Consider the following 19,535-nt stretch of genomic DNA (forward strand, 5'->3'; position numbering starts at 1 on the left):
ACTGTTATATATAATATATTATTTAGTATTATTTTATTAATGTATTAAATTATAATTATAAGATGATAAATTGAACATTTGTGTAACTCTAATAAATTTATAAATATTTGATTTAAAAAATAAATCTAAATTTATAAATTAATCTAAATTAACATAAGCGAATAAACTTTCAGTTAATACTAAAAAAAGGTTGAAAATTATTTGACATTGTATTTTAACGTCTCAATATATGTAGTTTAAAATAAAATGTTTTTTTTTTTTAATAAGTAGTATTTAGTTGACGGTTATTTCGAACAATTATTTGAAAATTCAGTATTGCTTATTACATTAAAAATTAAATCATTCCGTTGTTGTTGAAAATAATAAGTCTGATGTCACAAATATACAGTCAAAGTTTATACTAAAATTATTTATCTTTAGATACATTAAAACGATAAGAAATTTTCATTAATTAATTAATTTACTTACCCATTAGATAGCAATGGATTTAAATAACCAATGTTTCAGTAGATAATTCGTGTCTTAAATCACGGAACGCAAATAACTAGTGCAAAACATTTATGATTTACCAGAACAAAAATGTGTTATCTTGGACGAAACCATATAGTTTATCTCTATACACGCCTTGGGACACACTATTTGTTCACAAATATTTACGCATGACTAATAATATTATCCGCGTGTAAATAGTGTTTATTGGACGAATACGGGGCATTTAATTTAGAACCGGTCATGCTGTAGTGTATTGTTTTTAGATTAAATTGACGCAGACTATAAAGTAGTCAGGCAATTGAACATTTCGTAAGCAACTAATTGAAATGCGTAATCATGAAACAAATTTCACCACTACTTGCTTCTGACGATTAAACTATTTAAATGGCGTTAAGTAATAAGTTCTATTAGTGAAGAATGATGTTTCAAACGCGACGTATTAATATAACTATGATGTCCAAGAGGTCTTGGACTACAATGTAAACATCTCGTGTATTATATTATGCACAATGGAAAAAAATTATTTAATAAAAAATGCTCTTATTTATTTATTGGAACATTGATAACCCTTGTAACACCGATGAGTCACATAATTTTCCATTACTAAGATGCTCTATTTTTCATCATCTTTTGCTCTTTCTGTCGATCCCTAATTTCGCAAATTAATCGTGGTGTAATTGTACATGTAAAATGTTTAATTTTAAAAGTAGTTTAAATTTACACACTCCACTATTTAGCTGGAAAATATATGAATAACAATAAAATACAATTACCAACGATTTACTATACGGGTTGGATGATGCATTGGATGTGTCTGATCGTTTGAAGATATCTAAATGGTTTGATAGTAAATGTCTGTCGCTTGTAATACATTTATCAGTTCGATATACTATAAATAGAACTATAACTATAATAACTTGGTGTAACAAACTATTTTATCTATACTCCCTCGAAAAATAAACGAAAATTGTACAAAATGTGCGAATAATTTAAAACGAATTTGGTATAAACAAACTATAAAAGGCATTGTGAACATTGGCCGAGAATTTCTCACAATGACCAATTTTCCATTTTGGCACGTAACATAATATATGTACATAGTATAGCATGTTTTAGGTAACGTAAATATATAATATTCTTCAAAAGTATAGGCTATAAAACAAACTTGTTGGACCATATAAACTTTTACTTTTACAGACAAACAAAGTCATTGGACTGTAAAAACTTTTGCGACCGGTACCTATCCTCCAAAAATACTTTCTAAATCACACCTGTGTATCCCAACAGTCATGAAAGGTCGTTACAACCCTACAAAGTACAAATAGAATTTGAAAACATCCTTCTAATCACGTTTTCGGCCATACAAAACAATGCATAGTATTATAATATATTTTAAAAGTATAAACTATAAATAATATTATATATTTTACTAACTCGTGTAAAAAATTCAAATTATTAAATATTAAACATTATAATAACGTTTAATATTGTATTCTATCATTTTATTTAGACTTCACTGAAAAACAGTAGGTATATACCAAAGAAAGAATAACCTATACCTTTTGTCTTTATTCAATGTATATTTGTATTTACACTATACGCGTATACGTTATTTGCTTGCATTGTTTGTAATTTAATTAAATACATATTATATTAGTTGGTGCCACAAGCTATCCAACTAAAATAATATACATGGTACAATTATTCGGTATGTATATACATACTGTTGATTATTTTATATAAATGCTAATTTATAGAATCATTATTTCACAATGGAATGAATATTGAAACCAGCCAAACAGATTGAAATAATATTTAGATAATCGTATAGAAAATCTATTAAATTATTTATCCTATAAACTATGCTGCCCATTAACCATAAAATAAAAAATAATTCCAAACAATATCATATTAAAACTTATCTTGTGTGATCAGTTTTAATAAATGTTTTATAATTTTATATATTATGCATGTTGTAATCATTTTTATATAATTAATTTATCATCAAAAACATAATATATGCATTTCTTCTTCGTATTATGTGAGGTAATATTTCCACAATTCATTATAATATATTTTAATTATTAATATAGTCGTAACTCACGCGTCATGTGATTTTATATTCGTTTGTATTAAAAAGTATCTATTTATAAGTAATAAATTGTTTGATGAACGTATGAAGTAAACAATATAAAATACATATCATTTAATATAGGTACATTCAAAATGTATACAACTACTTTAATTCATTTTAAGTTTTCACATCCCACAACGTAGTGTATAATATTTAAACTTTATAATATTAAAACGATTAATAATAAATAATAATAAAATATTATTACAGATTTAGAAAACGTGTGGGCGATTATAATAATTCCAGAGATAATATTATTAAATTTCATCTTATAATAATAATGTAGGTATTATTTTATTATTTATACATTTTACGCAAACGACTTTTATATCTTAAAAATAATAAAACCATGTATAATAATTTATGATAAGTATTTTAAATACTATATATTATTAAATAGTTGTTTAAGTACATATAGATAATCTGTGGATTTATAATTATCGTTTATGATTTGATATACGAGAAATACTTGGCATAATAAGTTAATCAATATTAACGTATTATATATATATATATATATATATATATGAATACAACACATATTTGCTAAATTTGTATAAACCGTTTATTTTAAGAACACAGTAAAACTGTAATGTGAAAATAACTAAAAAGAAATTACACCATTTATTACAGAATATTAAAAAATAAAAATGATAAATGATTTTTTTATAAAAATGTTTGGATGCAGTTTCTATATTTTTTGTTTGTATGTCATACATTTTATAATTCAGTTCATAGTGTTCATACACATGTCACATAATATCGGGGAGTTAGTAGGTTATTCAAATAAAAAAATCCCATGTCGACCATTTTGAATTGTCCCAAGATGTTGCGTAAATTTAAACGTATATTAAACTACTATATATGCAGATATGCTATACATAATAGTGTAATAAAATACCTATAATTATATTAAAACTGGAAAAACACAATGGCCCATTTGTACTTACGCAATTTAGTACCCCAGAAGTCACATTAAACTCGCTTAGTATCTACCATTACCTTTATTTTACAAGACACAATGCACTTGTAATTTAAAGGCCATTCGCAATTTTTTTCTTTCTATACAATACATGCTTGATTTTAGTTATCTCTTGAGTTCTATATTTTCGTAACAAGAATATAAGTTTTTCAGTTGATGGAAAAATGAATAAGGAGGCTTATTTTAATATCATATATTATTATTTTGAAAGTAAAATATAAAAGGTTGCGTTATAACTTATCAGAGAAAAATACGACTGCAAAAATAACAATTCGTTTAGCGAAAAAAAAATAAAAGTTAATACTTACTTAGTTTGATCTTCCACACTAAACCTACAACCCGTGTGCACCGAATTCGATGCATAATTATCAATACATATTTTGCTCTCGTCTTAAGCTAGTTATTATGATTTGTAAAAGTAAACCATCTTTCTAGTTCATTAAATATAATCCATAAAAATATTTTCATTTTAACATAAAAAAGAATTTATAATTATATCTATACAAAATATTATAAAATAGTTACATTTAATGAGCTAAACATTTCTTGATTACTCTGATAAAATAAATAAAAATTGTATTCTCTCTCAAAAAAAGAATATTATACGAGAGTTAAAATTACCAATGAGTGACTTCCCTTATTAATAAATTCAGGGTGCGAATATATACCGATATAACAATTTATTGTGAGTACATGTGTTATGTGTAAACATTTTTATAAATAACTATATCATAATTGTACTAGGTAATATTTTTGCATTATTTAAAAAAAAAGTAAAAACATTTTGTTTAAGTACTCTAGACAAATTGCCATATTTTATATAATTAGTATTATATTATAAATACTTTTCAACAATTAAAAGTTGAATTTTAAAGTTATAAATTATTCTTATATTTCTTATATTATTTCAAAAAATAATAATACGATAATACGATTTCATGCTTATTTTGGCTTGAATATTATATAAATATTCAAATTAATTTGAATTTATACTGAAACATTAATTATTGTAAAATGTTCCATGGTGTTTTCTCGACTATACAAATTCAATTATCATGCTACTTAAAACATTTTATTGCATTTTGAAATACCGTTTTCAGTTCACTTTTTTTCTAATCTATTTAAATTAAAATAATACAAGAGAAAATCCAAAATAAAATAATGGAAAATGTTTTATTCTTTATATTTTAATATTATTTAAGATTTAATATAATCACTCAATTTCTTTAATAATTTTTTATGAATAAATTTCTATAAATACTTCATTCACTTGTAAGTTTAATAAAAGGGTAAAGGCAGTATTGCCGCTGTATATAGCTGTATTAGTATATTACACTGAGTGACACCACGTCCTGTATTATAAAGTTACAAACTAATATTCACAATAATTATTCAAACCACTGAATGTACAATGTATATTTATATTAATGAAAATGAATTTGCTTGAAACCTTGAAAAGTAATTTTTATAAGACGTTATAATAAAATAATATTTCATAATCGTGTGTATTTTATTTTGAAACAGTTTTATCTATTTTACTAATTAAAATATTTATTATTATAATATAATTATTTTTAGGACATATTACTATAATTTAATAAATAAGAAGAAGAATTAAATCGCAGACACTAAAAAAAATAAATTCAAAGTTAAAACTCATTCGCCACCGGTTATAGAAATGATTATGTAAAGATTTGTCGTAGACCGTAGTGGGTATTTTAGTTACTTTCGGCGCAGAATCGTAGTCAGTGTTGTGCTATAAAAATTAAAAATCAAATAATAAACATAGAAAAAACGAAAAGCAACTAAAATGGAACTTATGGAGTATTTTAATCTCATGTTTTTTAAATAAAAACTTCTTAGAAAATAATACAATATGAAACATAATTTAAAATCAATACGTTTTACATTTCATTTGTAATCTAAAATAGTTGTCCTAATCGTCTTCTATAATTATGAACCATTTATGTATATTTCTATAAATACACAACTGTTTCCTTATATTTATTTATTTATTTTTTTGAACTTCCAATACATATAACACTAATCTTAACATTCTCACTGAAGATATACTTGGAGTAAATTAGTTGAGTGCATTTTAGTGTTTCCCAGGGTTTCAAACTCTTTAAACAAACTTTACTAATTATACATTGTATGTAATGTATTTATAAGATATTATCTTACACTACATATCTAAAATCGATACAGAGAAAACTATATACCTATACAATATGTATATTCATACAAATCAAATTTGTTTTATTATTATTCACACCAGTTATTTGATAAAATATACAGTTAATGTTTTATTAATTTGATACTTCATATATTATCTGCAATTACATCAGATAATGTTCATTGTAGGTGGAAGCATCATTTTTATTTGATTTTTATAAAGCAGTTTTTTTTTAAATTCAATAAATAAAAACCAAGAAAATATATACCTAATTATACTAATTACATTATTTAATTTATTTTTTTAGTTTCAGACAACGCTGCTATTATTTTATTATTAATATATAGTATTTGGTTATTAAAATAGTATATATTCATTTTTGAATTCAATATCAACTTATCATAGACTAGTTCTAACCTAACCTGGGTGGGTAAGTGGGTTGAGAATCCTTTAAATTCACTTTAGTCTAAGTTCCTCGCTTTTAAATTTATGTACAAACTATTTTTATTAAGTATCAAAAACGTTCTAGGTTTTGCACATAAATTAAATTTAGAAATTGAAAATCTGACAAACCCAAAAATAATATAATATATTATTATTGTAAAATTAATACAATCATTGCTCATTTGCTCCACTCCGAATTTAAAATGGAACTTAAAGTATATCTTTTGTCTTAGTTATAAATAGCACTGTATTATTAAAGAGTGTTTTCTATTTAAAATAAACATAAACACTATAGTTAATACAAAAACATATTGTATATCATCTATCTTCGGGGTATAAAACAGATATAAAACCTTTTAACCGTTTATAATGGGAATTTATAAACAAACAACTTCAATGCTTTCTCAGTTATCCAGGTACAACCTTCAGACATACGCCCTCAGGAAGTATACTGAAATCAACGTTTTCTGAAAACATATTTCGATTTTGTTCGAATAATATAAATACATTTAAATAGAAGAAATATAGAATATTTAACTGCACGCTTGCACGTGGTAGTCATAATCAAAATAGCCATCAGCAGTTGTTATACGATTCGAATGCATTTAGAATATAATATAAATCATACCTAAATATAGCAATACATGATTTTATTTTTCGATGGCCATAAGAAAAATGCGTTTTTGGTTGGATATACCAATGAATTTCATAATATCTTAGACTATTGCGTAATTAAGAATAATTATAAATGAACTAAAATAACAGAATCGTGTATCATAAAATGTTTATATTAGTGGACCAATGGTCAATGGCGATTCTAAAACTCAACTAAGGTAACTACGGAAGTGTTGATTAAAATGTATATATTAATATAATTTTTAATATGTGAGGCTCCCCTTCTCGTCTTACATTATAAACTTATTCTTGATAGTTTTCTATTCTATAACTATTTTAAATATTATGATTTATTTTATGCTATTTACTTAAATTCCTTAATAATTTAAAACCGAAAAAAAAAACAATGATATTTTTAAAATATTTAAACTAATTTTAAGATATTTATAGGCTATATAGGTATACCAAAAACCTATAGTGTTCAAAACTTAAGTGTTCGATGATACGCGGGTATTAACTTTTAAGTTAAAATTAGTTAGTAATATGATAATAAATAATATACCTATAATAATTATTATGATGTATGCAATTTATTTTTGTCAAAAATTAGTTTAACATACTATAATATTATTTACAGAAAAATAAATTAAATTACAAATGTAAATACATATTTCTTAGAAAAATTAGAAGTATTCGTGTATAACCAGACAGACCTTTAAGTCTCCACTAAGTATCACTTCTCATAAAACATAATATAATATATTCAAATTTAACACATCCATTACAGTAACCCGCTCAATGACAACGTACGCTCGACATAATATATTATACAGCTAAGCTATACGACTTAGGAAACTAATTCTCTGGAAATTTTTTTCCAAGTTATAATAAAATTTTATTTTATTAAAATTGTATTACCTATACAATTTTGGCATTTACATTATTACAATAGCAACTATTTATAATCACATAATAACATAATATAAGACACACGTCAACCTTGGAAAGAAAATATATTATCAGTGATCTTTATCAAAAAGAATTCGGACACCATTTCAATACATTTATAAAGGTACTGTACATACTTTGTTACACAAATTTGAAACATTTTCGATAATTACTTATTCAATATATCGTATGTAAACAGCAACACCTCTAGCCGCATCGTTTGCGGTCGTCCGAAAGATATATATCTGGATATAAAATATAACACGGATATTTATATATACGATGAGACGTGCGATTTTGAAAAATGCATATACGGTTCGCACCTGTGCCGCATTCCTCGTTGCGGTGGATTGTTTGAATATTTAAACTTAAACGCGTACATACTACAAAGCCGTTGTGGGATAGTGAAATTATATATATATTATGCGGTCCACGTACCCGAGGCAACAGCCATATTGCGTTTAAATATAAATGTCGGTTTTTATTAATAAAATTAATATATATATATATATATATATTCTATTTTGTTATATATTTTTTTAAATGTAGTACAGTAATTTATAAGTAAATTATTAGTGTTTTCAAGTGTATATGATAATTAGGGCAAACAAAGTTACAACTTTGTATTTTAATATTGTTAATTCTAAAAAATACCTAAATACTATACCAAAATATTATATCTTAAGACAAAACGATATTCTATGTGTAACGTTTTGTTTTAAATATTTAAGCATATATTTTGATGCATATTATTCATTTCATTTTTTTAATCAAGTTTAAAATAAAAACTACATAAAATTTTTTTATTTTAAATTGAAATATAAATATCAAATATTTTTTCTTTTTGAAGAAGAAAAATAAAACAATTTAATTTGCTCTAATCCAAGGATATTATTTAATTATTGTTTTTTGATTATTATAAAATATTATATAGTTATAAATTTATTTATTAATTCGATGAACACGTTATTAGAGGCTATTTTATATCTATAAATATATTTAAAATTAGAAATGATTACTAAATAGTAAATATAATTAAACATTGTTTTTAAAATAAAATTTTATTTCTCAAAAATTAATTATTTTTATAGTTTATTTTATGATTATATATTTGTGCCTGCATGTGCCCTAATAGTAATAAAATAATATAACATTATGTTCTATGCGTTTTTACGTTTTAATGACTAAAATTTAGTCTATAGTATTACGAGCTACTCGGTTAAACGTACGGCCGAACTCGGTATAATTTCAATTATAAAACAACAGCATACAAATATAATATATATATATATATATGTGTATTTCAGTATTTGTGTGGGTAAAAAAAGTATATTACGTTATATAATACACATATGTTATGCGTATTATAATCAACGGCACGTGACATTTTATTTTCTTTTTAAACCTAACATAGCCAAAAGGCAAAAGCACTTGACCCGAAAAAGGACGGTCGGCTTCATCCTCTCGCGAGTCAGTATACCTACCATAGCTACTGTACTATGTGATATTATTACATTTATGGCACGGCAACAGATAATGTGTGCACTGTGTTTGGACATGACTTACGCATAACGCCGCGTTCCAGGTCCTCGTAGTAGCCTACGAACGCCAACTGTTGCAATACGTTGTTGGGCAGACGGTTCAACGTGTCCACTCGTCGGAGTCGTGACGTAATGGCCTCCACGTCTTTGGCGCTCCTGTCGGACGGCCTGAAACACGCACGAAATGCGAAATTAAAAATAATCAACTTAATGATATCATCAAACACAAGACACATTCATACCCGAGTCCATAACCATCGCATTATTATTGATGTCGTATAATTATTATCAAATTGTACAAGTACTAAACAATATCATGTACTACGTAGTACGCGTATGATTAATAGTTTTCACCGTTTTCAGTTAAAAATAAAATACTCAATTTTGTTTTGTTACTGTTTTTGATATGGATGACGAATGGCTGTTGAACACGAATCACTAGGATATTTTTTTCTCAATTACACACAACGGTTTTATGGTAGGTCGTGGGTTTATAATATTATAAATATAACGCACTTAGGTACATAAACCGTCTAGTTCATTCATTTTCACATCTCATAGGTAGTATCTAAGACGTGTAATCCGCATAAGAGTAATTAATTAGTTTGTTGAAATCACATCAACGACATTAATGTAATATAATGTCACTTCAAGTGTAATAAAGGTACCTATATAATATAATTAATAAGCAAAGTATTCAAGTACTTACCATATTAAATTACATAATATATACATATATAGTATACATTTAGGCGAGTTACAACTTTATTTTATTGTCATTACTATTGGGTTAATTTACAATACAAGTATAATAAGCATCCTTCGTGAACCGTGGTGTTGGTAGTTGGTACACCACAATAATAGATGGGTATACCATAAACCATGGTAGTGAAAAGATATGCAGAATACGTCATGCCTGTACATTTTAAAGAGAGATTATTAATATTTAATTGCTAATCTCACCCCGTAAATTTCATCAGATTTCATTTAAGTAAATTTATTTATCATGAGACCCATAAGATATTTTAAATTAACATTATGGAAATATAAAAATTAATTGTTTAAAATAGCTTATGTATTATGAAAATGCGTTTCTATTCTCGTGAGTTAAATATAATAGCTGTTTTCCATATTTCTTTAAATAGTGCATAATATAATAAATTTGCTTTGTAAATAAAAATTTGTTTTAAAAAAAAAATTGTCAAGGGTGGGATTTGAACCCACGCCCACAGAGTGGACTGCGACCTGAACGCAGCGCCTTAGACCGCTCGGCCACCTTGACATTGATTCAATTATTGAAAAAATAATAGAATAAATTGAGCACTGTATTATAAGTTATAAATAGGTAGGTACCTATATTCTAAAAATTTTTTAAAAAAATACTAAAATATTACATTTAGAGTACATTTAAAACGATAGAATAAAATTCAAATATATTTGGATAAATTAAATTGACAAAATAATATAATTCTATTAATTTCGTCTATATTATTGATTATAGGTAGGTACCTATATTTAATTAGTAATATCTATTTACTAACAAATTTTATTATTTTAATAGATACCTAAATACTTTAGTTGACGATAAAATATTTGAAAAATAATGTAAGTTTTGGATAAATCATAAACGTAAGGATCTATGACAAGGGACAGGGGCATATTACTAAATAATGCTTCTATCATTATCAAAAGCTAAATAGCTACGTCAATACTTGGTAGTAAACCATTTTTTTTTTGATTTGCTAAAAAACCACTTGTCCGCAAAAATTAAAAACTAGACCGCAAAATCACGCAAATTATCCGCAAAATAATGTATATAACAAAATTCAAAAAATCGCAAATGCACATGCTGTTGAAATGGTGCTAAAAAAATATGGTTTTAAACTAATAACGTGTAATATATTTCAGTCAATTAGCTTCCATTGATTATTTTGTTTTAGTATACTTAGTACCTACCTACCATACCTAATAATATAATATAAAACCGACAATCAGTCATTTCGATGAGATGGGAGATAGGTAATTTCGAAAGGTTGTGGGGATTCCTTAAATGGTACAACAAAAAAAGTACGGCTCGTTAACATAATATAGACAGTTATTTGGTTGAATTCATGTGGTGTCAAAAGCACGATAACCCATGTACAGGCATTTTAAAAATTTTAAATTGCATGACTGAACATTTTCCACCTCGAGTTAATTATTTTTATATTTGTTTTAATGACTTTAAATTACACCAAGTAAAAAAAAGTAGTCGCGAAACTGATAAGTACCATTTTCATTACTATAGAAAATATTAACAATTGTTAATTAAATAAGTACGAGTGGAATGCTTCAAGTTTCCGTGAATAATAATTTTTGAATTATAAAAAAAAGCTAAGATTGTTTGATTAGAAATCATGAGATATTTTATATATGAATACCCAAGTCCATCAAAACTTCAAATTCAGACGCTTATAAAAAATATTTGTGAGGTTAAACTCAACTTTTTCCTATAGTTCGTAAAAATACATATATGAATTCTCATTTAAAATTTTAAAATCTTTGGTAGTAACCAGCATCAAAGTTGAAAATCAAATTAGTAAAAACAGAAAACAATTTTTGTTACGTCATTGTAAAATAATATTATACATATATCGCTTCGCTCAGAATCTAAAATTCTATAACAATAAAATAGATGACGACAATGTCTGCATATAATGTGTATATTTTAATTATTAAACTACTCGTAATAAAACCCAATTAAAATTTCTCAATTGAACACAAACAAATAAATTAGTGTCTTCGTGAAAACAATCAGTTCCAATTGAATTATATTTATAGGTATGAAATATAATATATTATACGGAAATGACTGGAGGTACTAAAGGACTGATATGAGGTCAAATAAGGTAAATCGACTAAATCGTATATTATTATATTGTAACGTAATATTAATATTTATGTTTGACCTCGTATCTTGTTATAATATAATTATTTATTTCATTAATTTTTCAGTTAAACTTAAATTAGATATAATTCAAAAAACTATGTAAAACACAAAATTATAAACACAAGTATAGGCATTATTACTATATTTTTTTTATGTATATATACCTATATAACGTTTTTGCTCGGTGAATTGCTAATTGGCCATTGGCTAATAATACTTTTAATATAATTTAATTTTTTTTATGTAAAGAAAAATAATTATTTAAAAATATTATACTTATTTCAAATAGGGTTATAATAATTCGATCAATTTAGAATGTACCTATAGGAAAGATAGGAAGTAATTGTGTGTAGTCCGGTTTATGAGATTTTGACTAAATATTGAATAATTCCGTTTTTCGTGAGTAAGACATTCGGTTATCATATTGTATCTTATCGTTATAGAAGGTTACTAAAACTTATACGCTTATAAAGTGAGTTCTTCACTTTCCATAAGGTATTGTTGGGTAATCACTGTGTGACCAATTCACATTTTGTTGATGGAGGTTTCTATTTTTTTTTTTCGAGATGTCCGGTAGAAAGAGTCATATTATATTTAACTCGTATATCCGCAGCTGTTACCGTATTGCACTTATTGTCGGAAATTACTTTAATTTTAGATTTGGCGTCGTGTAAGATCAGGATATTTAAATTGACAGCATCCGAAGATTTATTGCCTCTTAACCTTTTCATCAGCATTTTCGTTTTGCAACATTTTACTATTGCTTGTTATTCATATCAAAATAATTTAATATTTAAAATGATTTAAAGTGTGTGGTTTGGTTTTGGATTTTTTTGTTCTTATCATTTGAGGTGAAAATATTATATATTATAATTGTAAAATATAAAAATATTTTGTTAGTCACTGTAGAGGATGGCAGCTATGTGCATAAATCATTTTTTTATAATTTCGAGGGCATAATAAATTTCCGCTCCAATCAACTGTGTAGATGGAGCTAAAATTGGACAGTCTCAGCATGGTCACATGGGACTTATTAAAAAACTACTGTAGTTTTAATTGTGACTTCCATTTTTGATCGATCAGTGCCATACTTCGATGAAATTGTAAGATGTGAATTAATTTTAAAGATAAAGTGTTTATTTCTCACTTGGTTTATGCCCCGCGCAATGACTTCAAACCAGTAAATATGTTTTATTCCTTTAAATTTAGATAAATACATTGCATTAACGTAAAACTAATAATATATTAGGTTAAAAAATCATGAAATAGAGTTCACACCAACCACATGCTGAAAAGTTTTATAAAATTATAAAACAAAATGCACATATTCTACGGTGTCCGCAGGCTAAATGTTTTAAAAATTACAAGCTAAAATTTCAAAAACATTGTACATGCTTATAAAATAGTTTAACCTGCGAACCCCAGGGAACCTTTGTGCATTTTTTTAAATTATGTTGCCTAGCAATTTATCCGTTTAATTAAATTTTTTTGAAAGATAAAATATATGTATAAATGCATATTAGTATATGACCGGTATCACTGTGTATTTTGTGCCATCGGCAACTATTTTAAAAGGCGTACATAATAACATTGACTAATATAGTGTATCATAATTTATAATTAATAGAAAATAATCATAATTATTATTTAAATATTATAATTCATAGTTAGTTACTAAACACGTACCTATAAACTATATGTATTATATGTATAAAAGCGACAATGTTTTGTTTTGTACAGTAGTGATATATAATTTATGTAAATATGTAATAATCAATATCATGCTAAATACAATAATGAATACTAACAACTGGTTGTATAGTTTTAATAGTTTTTTCAGACATTTAATTACCTAATTCATTTAAGACTTTATTTTTATTAAAAATCATACAAGTTTATGAACATTCAGTGATTTTAAAAGCAACAAAGAATTTGCAACAGTGGAGTGAAAGATGAGTAAGCACACGTGGTAGTTCCAAAAACCATTACAATTTATTTTAATGATTTTATTTTGCTACGCTATTGATATCATATTTCTTATCTACCTATATTTATCCATTTTTACATTTTTACGCTCAAAATTTACTCAATGTACCTAAAAAGAAAATATGTTCATTCAAATAAATACAATTATAATGATACTTATTATTATTATCATTGATTACATTTTTCATCATATTTTTTTTTAACATAATATATTTGCAGTAATTTATTTCATGATGCAAATAGATCGAATTTATACTTCTACCAAGTTAAGATGATGGTCATGCAGTTAGGATGCCTTGTTTAAACACCGCGATCCCACCACGAGTCAAAATCAAAGGAAATATTATACAAACAAGTTCACTTAGTTGCCAAAAACTAGTCAACTAATCATCAAATGACTCGTTATGTTATGTAAAGGTGACCCGTAACGCGCGGATCTGACCGAACGAATCACTCTGACGTCGACAATTTGCTCATTTTCTTGGTTTGGAGTTGAGTACTTATGCATATTATTTAGTTGGATTTAGTATTTATATAATATTATGTAATTAGTCTCTAAATATAGAATTATTAGAACTCAAATGCATAATTATTTATAATATAGGTAAAAAGTATACGTTAATTTGATTTGCTGTTAATATTTAATAGGATATTGAATGTACCTACATAATAATTGTATTTATTTACTACATAAAGCATAACAGAGTAAATTTTTTTTAATGTAGTATATAGTATATACCATACCTACCAGGCCGATCGAAAATGTTAAGTACGGCATCTAAAAATGCTGCAAAAAACAAATTTATGTCACGTTAATGCCACACGGACTAGCCGTGGACGCGCTCTTATATTCATATATTCATTATATCCTATACCTATATATTTTATTATAATTTCATACGAATGTATTGAGCTGTAAATAAAAATAACTCTATAGTTTATTCTAAACATTGAATAGATTGATTGTCTAGGTATTATAAAATACATTAATTATCATAATATTCATTATAATATTATTATGAACATAAGAAAATATAATGGGTATACACGTTTTAAATATTATTATGAAGGCATATACATTTTTATATTTTATCGCATACCTAAATATTTTCTGTCATAATGCAATTCTGAAGGTATTCGAAAACAATTTATGTTCTAAAAAAAGATAAAATATAAGCGGAATATCAATAAAAAAAAAACCAGAAAAGTCGCTCTAACGTATAGGTAGTAGTGTTCCTCGTTATTGAGTAGGTCGCTTAAATGGATGACACTCTCATATTCCATATGAAAAACGATTATAAATGGAGGTGGTGTGTCAGACTATATTTCTAAGAATATTTTATTTTATAATTTGATTTCAAGCGAAACAACACGTTAAAATTTTAACTACAAACACTTTAAAAAAAAATTTCAATATTTTTTAATGGCCGTAAAAATAACTTATCAGAAACCTTGTACTAAATGTTTAAGCTTTTATTAATTTTCACTTGAAAAAGAAAAATTAACTATTTTAAATCGAAAAACACAAAAATAATTATCATATTTCAAATGTCTATATAAATAGCTTAAAAAAATATTTAAAAGTATTTTTTTAGATTTTTCCTGATAAATTACAGACATTATTATTATTTTAACACCTCAATAGGTGTCAATTTTGTATCAGAAAATACCATCATATTTAAAGATTGAAGCATTTTTTCCGCTTCAAAACTCAATAATAAACTTCATGAAAAAAATAACAAAATAAAATATAAACATTCAATAATTTGTAGATTGATAGAGCCGCTAAGAATATAAAAAAAAAATATGTATGAGTATTACACCTGCCTTTAAAGAAAGTAAATATGCTATCTATACTTAAACCTTTGTTTGTATTCAAATATATAAATTAATAATATTTATGTTAACAATGAATAGCGCCATATGTAGTTATTCAAAAGTCAAGATTGTTATAATACTCTAAAATACTGTACTGTTATTTTTATACTCTCTAATTACCATTTCTCTCTAATGTTTTTATAAATATTTATTTATTTTACGTCCTCAGTTATTTCTTAATATTAGCTAATTTTTCGATGACTGAGAGGGGAGGATATAACATAATATTTATGTCATACTTCCTTGTATACAGGAGTAAATATAGTTATAATTCTATAAAAGTATACTTTTGATCAATTTTATAAAAAATGTATTCACATTTAATAGTTGTGCAAAACATAATGCGTTATTTTAATTAGGTACCTGATGTAAAACATTTATTTATTCCCATATTATTGTGCATATAAATAATACATACAAATATATTCCACATGCATTTGTATGCATATCCATTACTCGTGGTCGCAATATTATTTATGTAGGTATCTCATTAGTCATTTAAAGGGAAACAACTATAATTAAGAACTACAACGCTGTACCAAGCAAAACATACTAAGAAGTAAGTACACTGTGTAGTCAGAATCTGTTTAAAACTATATTTTAAACAATCCATCACAAGTTCTCTAGAGTGTTTTTTTATTTCCTAAAAAAATATTTATTTTTGTTAGTGTTTACTTTTTAACTGAATTAGTAAGTAAAATATTATATATATTATGTATTTATGTGCAATTAGAACAATTATAAATAAAAATTAATGATCATAAATCCAATACTATTTGTTCGAACGCTCGAGAATTTAAATTCTACAAATAAAGAATATAGGTAGATCTAGAAAAAAAAATATTTTCAAGCATTTAAGGCGTATACCTATAATTAGGTATAACCATATAATAAGAAACCATGTAACTCATTCTGATATATGTCTGTATAATAGGTGTATCAAGTGTAATTGATTCGTTAAAATTTAATTTTAATAAATAATATATACATTTTTTACTATGAAATAATTTTGATGTGAAAATTGAATTACAAATGCTTGAAAAAAATCTTGTAATACATTGAAATTGTGTATTTCAATTTTCAGCCAAATCTTCAAATGATTATCCACACATTCAAAAATTCTACAAAAATTACAAATAAGTTGTATAATAGCTTAAAACTAGCATAGAAAATTTTTAAATTTAATTGTGTTTAGAATATAATAATTTATGTGCAATAATTGTCGTGTTTTGCGTTAATGTTTTTTGAATTATAACAATTTTCTGAAATCAGCTTTAAGTTAGAGTCCTTAGGATACCAGGTATGATGAAATGGTACTTTGTAAATTAGTAGTTTAGTTTTTAATTTTAAGGTATGATTATTTATTTTTTTACTTTTTGTATTTTTAACATACGGAATCAATTAATTATTATTCGAGAAAATTCATTTAATGTGTATAATATATTAATATGAAACAAAATTAGTCTACGATCTAATTTTAGGCCATGGTACTTAGATGTCTGTGTTGCGGAAAAGGAATAATAAAAAACTGCTTTTTTAACCTGGTTGAGGTGGAGAGTGGAGAGTGGATTTGATATGAAGGAACTTGGTTTGATTTACTTTGAAATTTAATTATATATTTCAATCAGTTATTTAGATCAAGATGATTTTGTTGGTCTTAGGCATTAGTATGTAACTGAGTTTTTGTTGATTGTAGACTTCGATAATAATATATAACCTCGTCTTCAGTAAAGTCAATAACGGTTGTGTCTGATCGGAAACATGTATATAATAGGGGAATGCATTACACCATATAGACCGTTAGCAGCCCAAAATAAATATCAGTATGATAAATTTGAATAATTGGATTCAACACGATTTTATGATGAGCGATTAACTCACTGGCCAAGCGTGATTTTAATAGAAAGAAATATTTAGGGAAAAACATAGTTTCATATTATAATTATAACGTACAGCATTTGTTTATTATGTTTGTAATAATATAGGATATTCTAGGTTATTTTCTATAGATAAGGGTGAAAATGATTGATGAATTATGAGGGAGAATTTTATGCCCCAGAAACTATTTGAAATATTCTGAGATATATTTCTCATTCAGTATTTAATTTACATAAAAATAGTAAACGCTTAAAAAATAGTTTACCGAATACTTACGATATTTTATATGGTTTTGCGGTTTATCGATTTTTTTTTTTTTAACTATGAGTATTTAATATTTTAAATTTATTCAACTATCATAGATATATAAATATTAAATACGTATACGTATTTTACATCTTTTTTTTTCACGGCCCTTCGCAGCCTTTCGTTTTTAAATCCATTTCTCTCTCAGAATTTTCAGATGTAGGTATCTGCAGGGACGTGTTGAGTTGACACACGCATATCGAATCCCTATCGAGCGCAGGTTTCGTTACATGTTACACCGTCATGATCACGCACGTAGACCGTTAAAACTATAATACAACGATACACGCAGGTACACACCTGTGTGTACAGCGACTACTCTCAACCGGCACGTATTTACATCGGCAAAGTCCTTCTAGGAACAACGCGACGTCATAATATCAATCGATGAAAGCCCTAAGCCACTATCGTACATTGTCTATCGAACCACGGTGTAATGAAACCATAATACCTATTGCTACCCGTCACATCAATACTACACTTCTATGTACTTCCTGCACCGAAGTGAGTTTTTTACCACTAACCAGTTATAGTCTTCTCCGAAAATGTATGCGTTTTTGAAATTATATGTATTATATATTATACTTTGAAGTCGCATTACAACACAACAGTTATATTTTTTACAACTTTAATCGTTATAAATTATTGTCGTTCAGCTTTTTAAGTACATATACATTTTTAATTGCATACCCCGAAGCAGATTATTTTTCTAAATTTTTCAATGCATTGAAAAGTTAACGGTTACTTGCTTCTGTGAGTATAGTAGGTAAGGATTGTTTTTTGTCGTTGAATAAGTCAATGTAAATATACATTTTAAATTTGAATTAATAGGTATATATGTATAGAAAAATGGGTATTTAACCGGTTAAATTTCTTTATTAAAAAAATTGTCATTCTGTTCACTTTTAAAGTTTCATTAAAGGTTATGGTGGTCTATATCATCTTGAGAACGGGAAAATATACGATATAATATGCCAATTAAATATTATTATAAATATTTTAGTCAATCATTTGTGTACTAGTAGGACTTGTGTATTTTTTTACTTATGTCATGTAAATATAAAAGAAAAATGTTCACTATTCTAAAAACGATGAAAAAAAAATGGTTTATAATAAATTGGTTGTTTTCTCAATTAAGTTAAGTCATACATTTGTTATTATGTTTTATATTTTATATTATTTGGATAGTTGTCAGTCTATTGTTTTTTTTAAAATTTCGTATGCAT

At 25.6% G+C, this 19,535-nt stretch overlaps 1 protein-coding gene and 1 non-coding gene across 3 annotated transcripts in view; both read right to left on the reverse strand.

Moving 5' to 3' along the window:
- LOC132920315 (rap guanine nucleotide exchange factor 4) overlaps positions 1-19,535 on the reverse strand; it is a 197,338-nt gene that overhangs the window by 147,598 nt on the left and 30,205 nt on the right. The window contains exon 2 of one of the 2 annotated variants that reach the window (XM_060982598.1): positions 9,358-9,500. In XM_060982598.1, the coding sequence (XP_060838581.1) occupies positions 9,358-9,500 (143 nt within the window). Of the gene's footprint in view, positions 1-468; positions 613-9,357; positions 9,501-19,535 lie in introns of those variants that run through there. The other variant, XM_060982599.1, reaches the window with a different exon arrangement.
- On the reverse strand, positions 10,532-10,614 carry Trnal-cag (transfer RNA leucine (anticodon CAG)). The gene has a single exon. It is a non-coding gene; the product is annotated as a tRNA-Leu (tRNA).

The sequence above is a fragment of the Rhopalosiphum padi genome, chromosome 2 (genome assembly GCF_020882245.1).
Source record: "Rhopalosiphum padi isolate XX-2018 chromosome 2, ASM2088224v1, whole genome shotgun sequence".
NCBI lineage: Eukaryota > Metazoa > Arthropoda > Insecta > Hemiptera > Aphididae > Rhopalosiphum > Rhopalosiphum padi.